General features: G+C 44.5%; 5 protein-coding genes across 5 annotated transcripts; all 5 read left to right on the top strand.

Moving 5' to 3' along the window:
• Positions 1 to 1,712: 1,712 nt before the first annotated feature.
• H6S33_012242 (uncharacterized protein) lies at positions 1,713 to 2,297 on the top strand (the record flags this gene model as incomplete). The annotated part of the gene is made up of 1 exon (XM_044843632.1): positions 1,713 to 2,297. A coding segment is annotated over one exon (585 nt), but the record flags the coding sequence as incomplete, so codon positions are not given.
• A 1,927-nt stretch (positions 2,298 to 4,224) lies between these two features.
• H6S33_012241 (uncharacterized protein) lies at positions 4,225 to 4,620 on the top strand (the record flags this gene model as incomplete). Its single annotated transcript, XM_044843631.1, has 1 exon — positions 4,225 to 4,620. The coding sequence occupies one exon, from the start codon at positions 4,225 to 4,227 to the stop codon at positions 4,618 to 4,620; it is 396 nt and encodes a 131-aa protein (XP_044695909.1).
• Positions 4,621 to 7,116: 2,496 nt separating this feature from the next.
• Positions 7,117 to 8,353, top strand: H6S33_012240 (uncharacterized protein; the record flags this gene model as incomplete). The annotated part of the gene is made up of 4 exons (XM_044843630.1): positions 7,117 to 7,179; positions 7,250 to 7,732; positions 7,793 to 7,962; positions 8,122 to 8,353. 4 exons carry the CDS (start codon positions 7,117 to 7,119, stop codon positions 8,351 to 8,353), a joined length of 948 nt encoding a protein of 315 aa, XP_044695908.1.
• Positions 8,354 to 8,452: 99 nt separating this feature from the next.
• H6S33_012239 (uncharacterized protein) lies at positions 8,453 to 9,666 on the top strand (the record flags this gene model as incomplete). Its single annotated transcript, XM_044843628.1, has 5 exons — positions 8,453 to 8,531; positions 8,640 to 8,725; positions 8,801 to 8,864; positions 8,942 to 9,219; positions 9,298 to 9,666. The coding sequence occupies 5 exons, from the start codon at positions 8,453 to 8,455 to the stop codon at positions 9,664 to 9,666; spliced, it is 876 nt and encodes a 291-aa protein (XP_044695907.1).
• Positions 9,667 to 11,378: 1,712 nt separating this feature from the next.
• Positions 11,379 to 12,316, top strand: H6S33_012238 (uncharacterized protein; the record flags this gene model as incomplete). Its single annotated transcript, XM_044843627.1, has 2 exons — positions 11,379 to 12,025; positions 12,073 to 12,316. The coding sequence occupies 2 exons, from the start codon at positions 11,379 to 11,381 to the stop codon at positions 12,314 to 12,316; spliced, it is 891 nt and encodes a 296-aa protein (XP_044695906.1).
• Between the last annotated feature and the right edge of the window lie 1,822 nt (positions 12,317 to 14,138).

Below are 14,138 nucleotides of genomic sequence, written 5' to 3'. Positions count from 1 at the left end.
TCTTGGCTCCCTCGTTATAGTCCAGGTATGCCACGATGCGGAGGAACTGCGAATAATAGGTAGCGAAGTCCCCTTTGCCTTGCTTCAGGGCAACGAGTTGGCGACGGGCGGTACCCCGGGGGTCTGGGTCCCCAAAGGAGGCTTCCAAATGGGCGACGAAGGCAGTGACAGAGGAGAAGGGGGCGGCAGGGTTAGCGTTAACGAGTGGGACGACTTGGTCAAGGGCCCTTCCTTCCAAGCGGCTGACGGCGTAGATAACCTTTGCTGCCTCGTTCCGGAACCGATCGTGGTTAACTTCAAGTTTCATTCGAAGTTGGGTAGTGAATCCGGGGAGCTTGGTACGGGTGCCATCGAATTTTTCAGGGTCTGGAAACTTTTCGGACCTGAAGGCGGGGACAGGAGCAGGTAGAGGAGCGGGGGCAACGGGGGCAGCGACGGTAGGGGCAGGAGCAGCGCGGGCGACATTGAGGTCGAGGTTGAGCCGGTTTATCTGCTCCTCGAGGTTGTCAATGGTTTCGTTGGCGGCGGTGAGTTGTGTATGAAGGGTGTCCCTTTGGAGGCGGACACGCTGGACGAGGGTGGCGATGTTGTCGAATAGTTCAGCGGGGCCGGCCTCATACATCTGCCTGAATTCCTCTACATCTTTGGGTGCATTCCATGCAGGTGGGTCGGGGGTGGACATATCGTACGGTGCGGATGACGACGCAACGTAATCTCAAGGGAGTGAGTAGCGAGTATTCCGCATGGCACGAAGAGCGTAGCAGGGGACGGTGTGGGAGCTCCACGATATGGGTACTACGGGGCTCTAGCGTCGGTAAGGTTTGAAGGGGGACGAGAACAAAGCGAGGCGGTGGTCTTCTTGAGGGAAGAAGAGAACGAGAATATTATATAGCAATAGACAGCGTAGATACAGAAGACGTTGCGTAAAGAAAGAAGAAGAAGAACACAAAATACAAACAAACGCCCCCCTTAATATACTCAAGGAAACCCCAGCGATGACAAATCCAACATGACTCATACATCAACGATCAACAGAACCCGGTAGAACCCAATAGAACCTTTCTGACTAATCCGACTCTTCATAACCCCGTACCTCCACTGGTCGATCCATGAAACCAAATCACCGAGAGCTCAAACCAAAAATCATGAGCGCCCTACATGATTCGAAGCCCACAAGCCACTTGGGTCAATTCAAAACTGCAGAGCATCTTCGGGCACTGTTCTTTTGTCCAAAGATGGACAATGATATGGGAGAATACGTATGGAGTTGCGATACATGTCAAAGCAATAAAAGCTCCAGTCATGAAAAGTACAGGATGCTACCACATTTAGAGGTCCCCAATATTCCTTGCAGCTCCATTTCTATGAACTTTTTCATTAGTTTGCCAGAATCTGAAGCCTATACCCGTATCGCGTTTATTATTGAACGCTTTACAAAAATCACCTACTTCATACCGCTCAAGACCGAGGCAACAATCAAGGAACTTTCGCACATATTCCTTCAAGAAATATGGCGACCACATGTACTATCCGAAGTAATCATTTCTGAACGGGACTTCAGATTCGAAAGCAAGTTCTGGCATTCATTGATCAAGCTTCTCGGAGTCAACCTTTGTCTGCCTACGGCATAACATCCTGAAGCTGACAGGTGAACTGAGAGGGCCAATCAAACGCTAGAGCAATATTTCAGAAACTTTTGGTCCTACCAGTAGGACGATTGGGCAGGGTTACTGCCGCTTGCACAGTACGCCTACAAAACGGCAACCCAAGAGTCCACTAAAGTATCTCAGTTCTACGCGAACTATGGGTTCGAGCCTGATTCCAATTGGCATTCGCGCAGAAGGAAGCTGGACAATGCCAATGTTTCCAGCGCCGTACTAAAGTTCAAGTGGAAAGCTCTTTGGAAAACTATGAGGACTGATATTTTTAAGGCACAGGCCCGGCAGAAGAAATGGTATGACCAGAAGCATATGAAACCTCCAGAACCTGAAGATGGGGATAAGGTGATGATGGACCGACGCAATATGGTTGCCAATCGACCCTCAAGCAAGCTTGACTACAAGAAACTATGTCTCTTTGAGGTTGATGAGAAACTTGTTGTTGCGTTATATAGGCTGAAGCTTCCCTCTCAATGGAACATTCATGATGACTTCCAAATATTTCTGCTGGAGTCCTATCGGGGACTAAGATACCCTCAACGCACTGAAGTCCCTCCTACTCCAGATGAGGTCGAAGGAGAATACAGTTACGCTCTCCAAGAAATAGCTAATAGCCGATGGCAACACGTTGGGCATTAGAAAACGTTTGTAGAGTATCGCATTGTTTGGGAGGGGTATCGTTCGGAAGACTCCTGGGAACGATATGAAATTCTGCAAGGAAGAGCCGATGAGGCCCTGAAAGAATTTCAGCAAAAATACCCGCAAAAACATCGGAAAATACGGTGAAACTTTAGGGATCCTCAAAACACGGTGTAAGTAGCTCTGTATCCCAGAAGAAATCCGGGAACAAAAACCAACTCTCCTGTACCAGGTTTTTCATCGGTCTGACAGAGTTCGGATACCATTTTTCCCTGAAAACAATGGAAGAAACGATAGGAAACCGAAGCGTGAGGAAATCCGCGTAAAAAAGACAAGGGAAAAAGAGAGATTCTTGCTAACATCGAAATCTCCACTAGTGGAACGGAAGGTTCTACGACAAGAGTGGAGAATATGTCATTTTCTTTGTTTTTAAAAGGCATTTCATGTTAGAGTTTTCTTTCTCTGATGGAGATAGAAACAGAGATGTAGTTTGTACGTAACCGCCAATAGGGCTAAAGTTTTTCTTCTATGCCAAATACTAATGTTCCAGTAACACTACAGTGGACTCAAAACAACTCTACAATAGAGGGGAGTAATGTAACAAGGCCACTATCAGGCTGTTACAAAAGAACCTATTCCATCAGTTAACCACCGACCCAAAGTAACAGCAGCTTGTTCTTCATCGACGCGTGAAGACAAGGGCAGTTAGGCTCCTACCTTTAGTGGTATAGAGGACAGTGATCTCAATGAGTAAGAAGTCTTACAAGTCAACAATAGGGGGCTGGGCAAGCCTGGAACAGAAGAACAAAGATGGCTGATAGAACAGGGAACCCCGGACGGCAGTTCCATACCTAGTCAGTCGAATCTTTCAGGTTTCATATATCACCAACCGATACTCAAAGACCATGCTTTAGCACGACAGAAATGATTATGGCGGTGTCCCGGAGCTAATGGAAAATCTAATTCCAAAAACACGTTTTAATCCCCAACACTAACCTCCGGAGTGTCAAACTGTCGGAATGCTCCTGTTTTGCTCCGGAGCATCTTTGGGGAGTGGGAGTGCGACTCAAGCTACTAAAGCAAAACTTCGGTTTACAAACACCCAAATTGGTTCTAATAAAGTTAGAATAAACAATTATTATCTGGTCGGATGTTTCCAATAGTTCTTGAGATTCCAACTACAGATTTCGGCAAATTGCATGATTTGACTCGGATAGAAATTCATTCAAGGTGTCGTAGTTACTCTCCTCTCCCCTGAGAAAAAATAGTTGCTGTACCCCCGACTATCAACGGGCAGATTGTCAGTCGGAAAAAGAACTTGAGCAAACCCGCTGTATTCCTATAAGGCACTCACTGTTGCCTTAGGTTGGCCTCTCATCATCAATGGATCTTTAATAGAGGGGAGACCCATTAAAGTTATAATTTTCTAGACTTGGGAACGTTCAAACATACAAACTGCCATTTTCTTCTTTCTGAACGAGTATCATCAAAACTCGCTCTCTTTATTTACACCATTCGAAAGGAAGTTACGTTTGTGCCTCATGATAGCACGTCAGTTATATGTGGATGTCGATCGTCACTGACATGGTCGCATATGCTTCCACCATATTGGGTCTGTCCGTTCGATATGTCATGACGTCTCTTAAATTGTCCGACAATCTTTCTGGTAATTCGTCAATCTTGACTCCTTTGTTGTAATGCAAGTGGGATAAGTTTCTGATGAACTGCGAGTAGTAGGTGGCAAAGTCTCCTTTGCCTTACCTCAGGGAGATGAGTTGCGGTGTTTAGTATCTCGGGTGTTTAGGTCTCTAAATGAGCATTCCATGTGGGCGAAGAAGAAGGTCACGGAGGACAAGAAGTCAGCAGGATTGGCATTAACAAGTTGTATGACCTGATCAAGGGCTCTTCCCTCCAAACAGCTGACTGCATGGATAACCTTTGCTGTCCCATTGCGGAACCAATTATGGTTGACTTTGAGCTTCATTCAGAGTTGGGTAACGAATCCGGGGATTTTGGTCCAGATGCCTTCGAACTTTTCGGGGAACGTTTCAGACCCAATGGTGGAGACAATGGTTGGTGCATTAGCAGCGAAAATGGGGACTGGAATATTGGGGGCAGGGGCGATGTGGTCAACATTGAGGTCAAGGTTGACCTGTATTACTTGCGCTTCCAGGTAGTCAATGGTTTTGTGGGCGGCGGAGAACAGTTTACAAGCACTATCCCTCTTGTGTCGGATGCTTTAAAACATAGTAGCGAGGTGGTCAAAGAGGGCAGCAGTATTCTATTCGTACTGATGGTTAAACTACTCGAGTTTGTTAGATGAGATCCATGTAGGTCGGTTGGGGGTGGACATGGCGTATGGTGCAGATTACGACTCAACGTAATCCTAGGGAGTTGAGTAGCGAGTATTCCGCAGGGTACGGGAGATGGTCACAGGGGCTGGTAGGTTAATCAGCGAGAGGGGATGGAGAAACTTACAGTAGTTTAGGACTAGCGGTGGGAAGGTCGGAGACATGTGATGGCATCCTTAGAAAGGAAGAGAAAATAGTACTTGAATAGCAATAGCCAGCGTAGATTACCTAAGCCTTTGCGTACCAAAAGAAAGAGAAGAAAAGAGAGGGAAATAGAATAGAATCTAGGGCAAAGCCCCTCAATATAAATAAAAAAAACTTAGCAATCACAAATCCAACTTGACTCATACCCTTAAAATTGACGGAATCTTCTAGAAATCCATAGAATTTTTCTGATCAGTTCGACCCTTTGTAACCTACTATATTATTCAATCGATCCATGAAATCGGACAAGGTTTTAGGATCTGAATTGGGTTACACTGAGAACGCTCAAGCCATTGAGGGCTATACTGACCGCCAGTCAGCTCAAATATGACATTCTCAATCAAAAGCCTTCATAATCCTAATTCTAAAGGCTTGGGGGAATTCGGGCGCATACTGTTAATAGGGAGGTAAGGTGGAACAGATGTTATCTTGCGGACATCGTCAAATTCCTACCCGTTTACAAAAATACAAAATATGAGGATACACGTTATGAAGACTGTTATCATTTAAAACAATGAGTTTTAGAGACAAGTGCTGAATATTGTTCACTCTCAAGTTCAGAATATGATCATAGATTGTATATATTTCAGAATAGATTGGGAAGCCACAACATAGTGTTTTGAGATGATATTTTGCAAACCGTAATGCAGTATTCAATCCATTCAATATTGATCCAGAACATGGTATACCAATCAAGCCATCAAATACATTGAGTATCAATTCCAGTATTTTACTGTGCCAATAAATATTCATAGCTTTCAAACCTTCATGAACGATTGTAACAAATGAGAATTTGAATTTCTGATACACTCGCTGTCCTGATACATACCCATCAAAGGATTGTAAATAATACAAAAGGTTTTGTTTGTCAACAACTGTTAAATTTGCTGTTCTGATAAGAACGTATAAATATGAACCAATTATTAATGATATCAACCAATTTCACTGCTAATTACTGATTCGAATATTTTTCTGACAGGTATCGACTCCTATTTAGTATTGAACCATCATACAGAAAGATTTTCTTATCGGTATACACTTTACTTGCCATTCCGATTTGTATGCATACCTATCAAGCGATTGCCAAAAATCCTCCCAAATCTCATTTACTATTCCTGATTTACATTCTGTCACAACAAGTGTGCATACAAATCGAATCATAGCAAACCATACCAACAAATCTCAATTGCAAACTCTGATGCACTTTCTGTTTCGATTGATATTTATACCTCTCAAGCTATCACAAACAGTAGTAACCAATTTCACCATTAGTGTTTGCTTTACATACTGTCCTAATAGACATGCATATCTATCCAGCGATTCAATATTGCTCAGTAGTGTCTAGAACAATAATAGGATACAGGCCGAAGACTGGTAATTGCAACTTTCATGGTTACGTATCGGAATTAGAATGTAGGACAGAATACTGAAGTGACACTTTTCTATTTTTTTTTCTTCAGGTCGTTGTTATTCTATTGGTACAAAATTCAATTTTTGGTCAAAATGTAACCGATCAATGTGTATTTAGTGGTGGTTGAAACCTGGATGTGGGTAGTTAGAGTTACGAGCGTTGAAAGTTGGTTTGGTTACGTGTACAAAATACAATCTTCGGTAAAAATGAAATACATCAATGTGTATTTCGTGGTGGTTGGAACTTCTCAAGGGGGCGAGTGGCGAGTATTCCGCAAGGTACGAAGGGTGTAATAGGGGACGGTTATGGGAACTCACAATAGGGGTCCTAAGGGGCTCTAACGTTGGTGATGGTCAACGGGGTAAGGGAAACCGAGGCGGTGGTCTTCTTGAATAAAGAAGAGGACGATAATATAGCAATAGACAGCGTAGATACAGAAGACGTTGCATAAAGAAAGAAGAAGAAAAAGAACGAGAAATACAAACAAACCCCCCTTAATATACTCAAGAAAATCCCAGCGATGACAAATCCAACATGACTCATACATTAATGATCAACAGATCCCGGTAGAATCCAATAGAACCTTTCTGACTAATCTGACTCCTCGTAACCGCGTAAATCCACTAATCCATCCATGAAAGAACCTGGATGTGGGTAGTTAGGGTTATGAGCATTCAAACTTAGTAAAGTGGTGACCTGGAGTGCAGAATCTGAGTTAGCGTAAGAAGACGCAGCGGAGACAAATAGTGGGATTCGCCCGATGCGGTAACCCGCAGTTCGGAATCCGAAATTTATGTATTCCATCGAAGCAAAAGATGGGGAAACGCGGCATCATTGAATTTCATGCGCCGTAATGATCGTCGGCTCGAGACGGTGCATTCGGTGCCATCCAGTCATCGATCGTCGTACCCGCCCGGTGAGTGGCGGTGCCGGGAGTGAACCAGGATGGGTCGCCAAGACTCACAGTGAGTTACCCTACTCAACAGCCCCCAACCACCACCTCCGCCCCCGCAATCACGACCACGACCCCCTGTATGCGCATACTTGATGATGGGAATGGACACGGGTCGTCCTGTTCGACCCATAGTCACGGAGCCGGAATTGTGTGGCGACGGTTCCCGGGCAACCTCAAAATCCTGTCTAACATTCCACTACTAGAAGGAATATCTATGTTAGAAGACAAGTTGGAGGCAGATAAGGAATGGCCGATACCTGAGAATGTCAAGGCAGTACAGGCATTCCTCGGATTTGTAAACTTCTATCGCCGCTTCATTGACGGCTTTAGCAAGGTTTGCAAACTATTAACTGATCTCTTGCAGAAAGACAAGAAATGGTATTGGACGGCAGCACATGAGCAAGCCTTTGAAGAACTCAACAGGCTGTTCACAAGCACTCCAATCCTTCTTCATTTTGACCCTAGTAGGAGAACGGTGGTCGAAACAGATGCCAGTGATTTCGTCAAGGGGGCAGTGCTCTCTTAGTATAGGGATGATGGAAAGCTACACCCGGTGGCTTTCTACTCTGAGAAGTTCTCCCCTGCTGAGATCAACTATGATATTCATCATAAGGAAATGGGAGCTATTGTAGCCTCTTTCTGGGAATGGAAACACATGTTCAAATCTCGCGAGCAGGAGATCACGGTTTTTACACACCACAAGAACTTGGAGTACTTTAATTCTACCAAGGTTCTTACTAGGCGGTAAGCTAAATGGTCTGAGGATCTCGCAGGCTACAATTTTGAAGTTGTCTACAGACCGGGAGAAAAGAATGGCAAGACTAATATGCTATCTAGGCGCTGAGATCACCGCCTTGGAGAGGGAGGTAAAACTCTGCAGCCGGAGCCACAGATCTTTTTTAGGCCAGGTCAATTGGTTTTGGATCCTGCAAAGCTAGTGGTTGTCAGGGTGAATCAATTGCAGAATACATTTTTAGAGTGCCTATATGCGGCTGTTAAAGAGGATAGTTTCTGGCAGGAACTACACCGCTCCCTGATTGAAAGGAAATCAAATTTGGACCAGAACTTGTCGGTCAAGAACGGTCTCATCTTCTACAAGAATAGATGGTATATACCCAAAGACAAGAAGCTTTAGATGGAAATATTGTCCGATACACATGACTCTAAGGTGGCTGGTCATTTTGGCCAATTTAGAACACTAGAGCGGGTGAAAAACAACTTCTTTTGGCCCAACATGGATAAGGATATTGAGGAATATGTCCAGAGCTGTTACAGCTGCCAGAGGAATAAGACCTCAAGACACAATGAGTTTGGTATGCTCCAACTGTTGGAGATACTCTATCGGCCATAGACTTCCATCTCTATGGACTTCATTGTGAGATTACCGGGATCTAGTGCATTTACAAAGATCTGGGTAATAGTGGACCGCTTTTCGAAGATGGCACACTACATCTCTTTTCCTAAACTCAATAAAACGGAAGATTTGGTTAAGTTATTCTTGAAAGAAGTTTGGAGACTTCATGGTTGACCTGATGATGTAGTCTCGGACAGAGATAGCAGGTTCATCTCTCACTTGTAGCAGTCTCTCATGGGCCTCCTCAATGTGAAGCTGAAGATGTCCAAATCTTTCCACCCTCAAATGGACGGTCAAAAAAAAGAGTTAATCAGAGCCTGGAACATTACTTGCGAAGTTATTGTTAATATCAACAGGATGACTAGGCAGAACTCTTGCCTTTGGCAGAGTATGCATATAACTCGGCGGTCTCTGAGTCTACCAAAGTATCGGCTCCTTATGCCAACTATGGTTATGAACCCAGAAACAACTGGCCAGCCCCAAAGGAAGGAGTAGAATGGAACAATCCAGCGAGTGAGGTCATGATATCTCAATGGGAATCTATCTGGCAGGCTATGAACGCCACCTTGGGTAAAGCTAAATTAAGGATGGCCCAGTGGTATGATGCTCATGCCCAGGCACCACCTGAAATCAAGCCCAAAGATGAAGTAATGTTTGACCGGCCCAATTTGCAAACAAAGTGGCCTTGGGGGGAAATGGATCAGAAAAAGATGTGACCCTTCAAGGTCTTAGAAGCTATTGGTACCCATGCCTACAAGCTCTCTCTTCCCCCTCAAATGGAAATCCACCAGGTCTTTCATGTCTCTCTCTTAGAGCTCTACAGAGCACCGCTATATCCTGAGAGAAGAGTTCTACCTCTGGAACCTGAAGAGATTGAAGGAGAACAGAACTGGGTTGTCCGAGAAGTAGCTGATAGCCAGGTCAATAAGAAAAAGAGACGAGTGGAAAAGCTAGTACTCTGGGAAGATTATGAGAACCAGGATGCTATATGGGAACTTTGGGAGCATCTCAAGCAGAGTGCTGAAGATGCCATTCAGGATTTCAACATGAGGTATCCTAAGAAACTCAAGGACAAGCAGATTGTTGGGGTGTAGTTTTTCCTTTAGATTTTCCATTCCTTCCACTTCACGGAATTTCTTGTCAAATAGAATGGATGGTAATAGAATGGTTATAGATTTTGAAGACCAAGATTCAGGAAGAGGGGAGTAGTGTAACAGAGCCATTTCAACTATCTGGTGTATGAGTACATACAGGGCCCGGTTCCATGCTGAGAGTTATTGTTAGAAGCCAGTTGTACGGTGATATGCAAGTGCCGGCAGTGTGGTTAGCTACCAGCTGTTAGAGTACCTACATTCCAAGCTCTAGGTAGGGGATCTATTTATGGGAGCAATGACTGACAAGTCTATCCCACGCCAGTGAGTAGAAGGCCGGCCAGAGTGAAGCTCTGATTGCCCGGTGATCCTCTGTATCCTCTAAAGCATTGTAAGTCCACCGAAGGGCAGGGACTATGTTTCATGGATCGATTAGTGAATACATTGGGTTACGAGGAGTTGGATTAGTCAGAAAGGTTCCATCTGGTTCTATTGGGTTCTGTGGGTCGTAAGCGTGTGAGTCACTTTGGATTTGTCATCGCTAGGATTTCCTTGGGTATATTAAGGGGTTTCCGCTTTCGTTTCTTGTTCATTTCCTTCTCTTTCTTTTACTACGCAACGTCTTCTGTATCTACGCTGTCTTTTGCTATACAATATTATCGTCCTCTTCTTTATTCAAGAAGACCACCGCCTCGCTTCCTCTTGTCCCGTCGACCATTACCAATGCTAGAGTCCCTTAGGATCCCTATTGCGAGTTCCCATAACGTCCCCTGCTACACTCTTCGTACCCTGCGGAACAATCGCTACTCGCCCCCTTGAGACTATGCTAGGGAAGTCTACAATAAGCGAAAGCTCTACAGCAATGATTAATCTTACACCTGAGCGGCAGCTCATTCATACAGGCCCCAGTTGTGTGTCAATCAAGGCTGCAGGTGTTACAAAGGCTTTGACTAAGGGTGGTTGCCTTGGGTATCGGAAACACCTGCTGACGCTTAGAGAAAAGCGGGGTAGCAGTGGTATTGTTTCCCGGACCGAGGAAAGGTTCCACTGGAATGTAGTAAGGAGTTAGGAGCAGAGAATAGAGGCCTTCGGAGTATAAGTACTCAAGCTCATTTTCGCTCCACAGTGCTGTTCTCTCTAGTCTTCATCAGAAAGAAAACCAAGTTCTTATCGGTAGCAGAGTCCTTAAAGATTATTGAGATCTAGCGATAGTATCTTTGAATAATCTGCAACCTGATTGTCTATCTTGCATGGACGTCTCTATTCTATCCGATTCTATTTCTCTTAGAAAGGACTCCCGTTACAATTTATATATATTGGAATCTACGTCAAGACCCGCTTTCTAATACTAATGAGATAACTATCATAATAGAATATCATTATCAACCCGAAGATAACCCCAATAGAAAAACAACCCCGCATAGTCCTGTTCTCCATTCTAATTTCGATACGTAATCCTGAATCTTGCAAATGCCAGTAATTGAGGTATATCATACTATTGCCCTAGACCTACTTCCCGAAGTAGAACAGCCCCCAGCTATAAACTCCTCTTCCATTTTGTTCCCGGTTAGCACCCTAATAGTAAGCATGCCGTCACAATAACATAATAATAGTATTGCCGCACCACTTGCTTTCTCACTACCCGATAACTTTCTATGCTTGTCCCTTCGTTACCTGACCATACTCACATCACAACCCATCACTCGTTTTCCTCAATGTACTTCATCTTTGCACATCATTCCGTGATTCCGATAACAATCCGTCTCCGAAAGAATACCCCTATACCCATCTCTGTAAACTACTATTTCATGTGCAAATGCAACTACGAGTGCGGTTTCTGCTTCCATACAGGTAAAACCTCTCATATACTCCCTCTTGAGGACTCCTTCCGCGGTTTGAAGCTCCTCAAAGATGCTGGCATGCGCAAAATCAACTTTGCTGGTGGCGAACCGTTTCTCTACCCGAAATACCTTGCATCACTCATCATCTTCTGTGAGGAGGAGTTCCAACTCGAATCTGTGTCGATCATCACAAATGGCAGTCTAGTTACGGCGAGATACCTTCGAGACTATGGAAAACACATTGATATCCTGGGTGTATCGTGTGACTCCTTCATTGAGGCAACGAATATCAAGATTGGCCGCCCCCAGGGTGGGCATATTGACAAGTTCCAGAACGTCTCACGTCTCTGCCGGGAATTCGGGATCAAGTTCAAACTGAACACGGTGGTCAACCGGTATAACATTAATGAAGATATGAATGAGCACATTGAGGCCATTGCTCCGTTCCGGTGGAAGTGTTTCCAGGTGCTCGTTGTGGATGGCGAGAACAACTCGGAAAGCACGCTCCGTGACGCAATGAGGTTTGTAGTCACTGACGAGGAGTTTACGCAGTTTTGCAATGACACAGGCATCACAAATCCTTTATTCCTGAACCGAACGATGTCATGATGAGCTTTTATCTCTTGTTGGATGAGTACATGCGATTCTTGGATAAGAATGTCAACCTGCAGAGCGATTCTATCTTAGATGTAGGAGTGGCCGAGGCTTTGTCGACAATCAGGTGGGATGAGGAGAACTTTTCAAAAAGAGGGGGCATATATGATTGGAGTAAGGAAAAGGACGCAGTGACTGGGGTGTGGCACAAGAAATGAAAAGTTGGAATGGTAGCGTACTCGATGGCCATCAATGGTAATGGGCACTTTAAACTTATGCTTCAAAATGACCGTTCAATATTCTCATCTCTTATGTCAGCTTTCTTTCGAAGGGAATTATATCTGTATTGTGTTTCTAGTTTTTGATAGTTAGACATATACAAGGTTGAAAAGGGTCGCATGTGCGTTTGTACGTAGATACTAGCAGGACCACCTCGCGACTGCGAGTTGTATTTTGGATTATGGGTATCAATCAAGTATTCAATAATGGTGAAAGGCCTTCAATGGGGCGTCCTTCGGCCCCATTCAATCGTGAGCGCTCAGGATTTTAATGTGTCGTTCTTACTAAACCGCCCCTGTCTCTCTCGACCAATTAGATTGAATGAGCGTACATCAGAGAGTAAAGATAATACATATTAGACAAGTATTGTGCCAATTGGTTAGCACGAGAAAATCATATAAATTGAGGATTAAACACCCCCCCACCTCCTCGGAGCTATGCGTTCGGGGGTAGGCTCCATCTCCTGCTATCTCAAAGGTTCGTATTAACCCTATTGCGTAAAAATACATGTATGTTTAGAAACCTCGGCGACATCAACGAAAAAGCTGAGAAATGTCAAAACGGCTGTGCACAGTCAAAGCTACTATTCTAATCTAGTGGAAACTTCCTATGGCGGAGTTTATAGCTGTATCCATCTTTGCCTATATCCTGGCTATTCCAACGCGTTGTTAAATGCATCATAATCTGAATGAAAGCGATAAACTACTAAGCAGAAATGAAGCGCCAGCTCTAAGGTTTGCCTGGTCCTCCGGTTGCCATATTAAATTGAACAGCTGCTCGACCAAAGAGGCAGTCAAAGTGGCCTTCTCGAAGAATAATATTACGTGGCTCATTGAACATAAACTATCAACCCCGGGAAAGTAAACACTTATAATACCGGCCTTTCCTCAGAATCAATGCGGAAGCCAGCTCAAATTGGTTTCGAATCTGTCAACCAGTCAAGTGTTCCGGGGAAGGGTCCTAATGATAAAGTGCTCCTCTACCATCGAGATCAGTCCTCGGAAGCTAGTCTACCCACCTGCCAACTACAGCTGACCTGATCTCAAATAGGATTCGGACTGGACAGATGCGAGCGGTCGAACGCGAACAAGGCGAAGAACAATAAATGGGCACTGTGGGGCCAGTAATTAATATACGAACCTTTCTTCAACTTTTCAAAACTGCTGATAACTGCCGTTATGTATATGTAATTGTCGTTCTTCCATATGCCAAACGGAGGGTAGGAATAACCAATATCTGCCATCACCTCACTGAGATGACCGCTAGCTGATTTCTGGCTCGAAAAAAGACGGTCGACTCTCGTTCTTTATTAGCCCGTTGACCAAAAGACAGCCTAATTGAACGTACGCGTGCGAGCACCGGCATCGTTCGAGATAGCTCACCTTTCGGGTATATTGTAGCTAGTACGTAACGTTTAGATAGGACCTTTGATAATTTGCTTGTGTTGAAAGACACCGAATCTCTCCTCAAAATATATATACGCCGAAAAAACGGTGCTAGTGATCTCATTACCGATTACACTCCTTGTCATGAGCATATTATTATACTCATTAGCTATAGAACTACCCAGAGTGGACTTGTTCGACGCCATTCAGATCGAAACCCGGGGTTTCGGTGAACGGAGTCAGGCCTCCCCTACATAGGTGATGCGGTTGAAGCAGCCCGATCCTCGAGGATCTCTGGAACTCTGGTTCTAACAGGACCCGGACAATGGAAGCGTATAGAGACCAACGAGGAATAGAAACCTGCTCCTCGGGGATT

The sequence above is a fragment of the Morchella sextelata genome (genome assembly GCF_020137385.1).
Source record: "Morchella sextelata strain SCLS chromosome Unknown scls_7, whole genome shotgun sequence".
NCBI lineage: Eukaryota > Fungi > Ascomycota > Pezizomycetes > Pezizales > Morchellaceae > Morchella > Morchella sextelata.
Note: the sequence above shows the minus strand (reverse complement) of the source record. Positions and strands in the feature narration are given on the sequence as shown.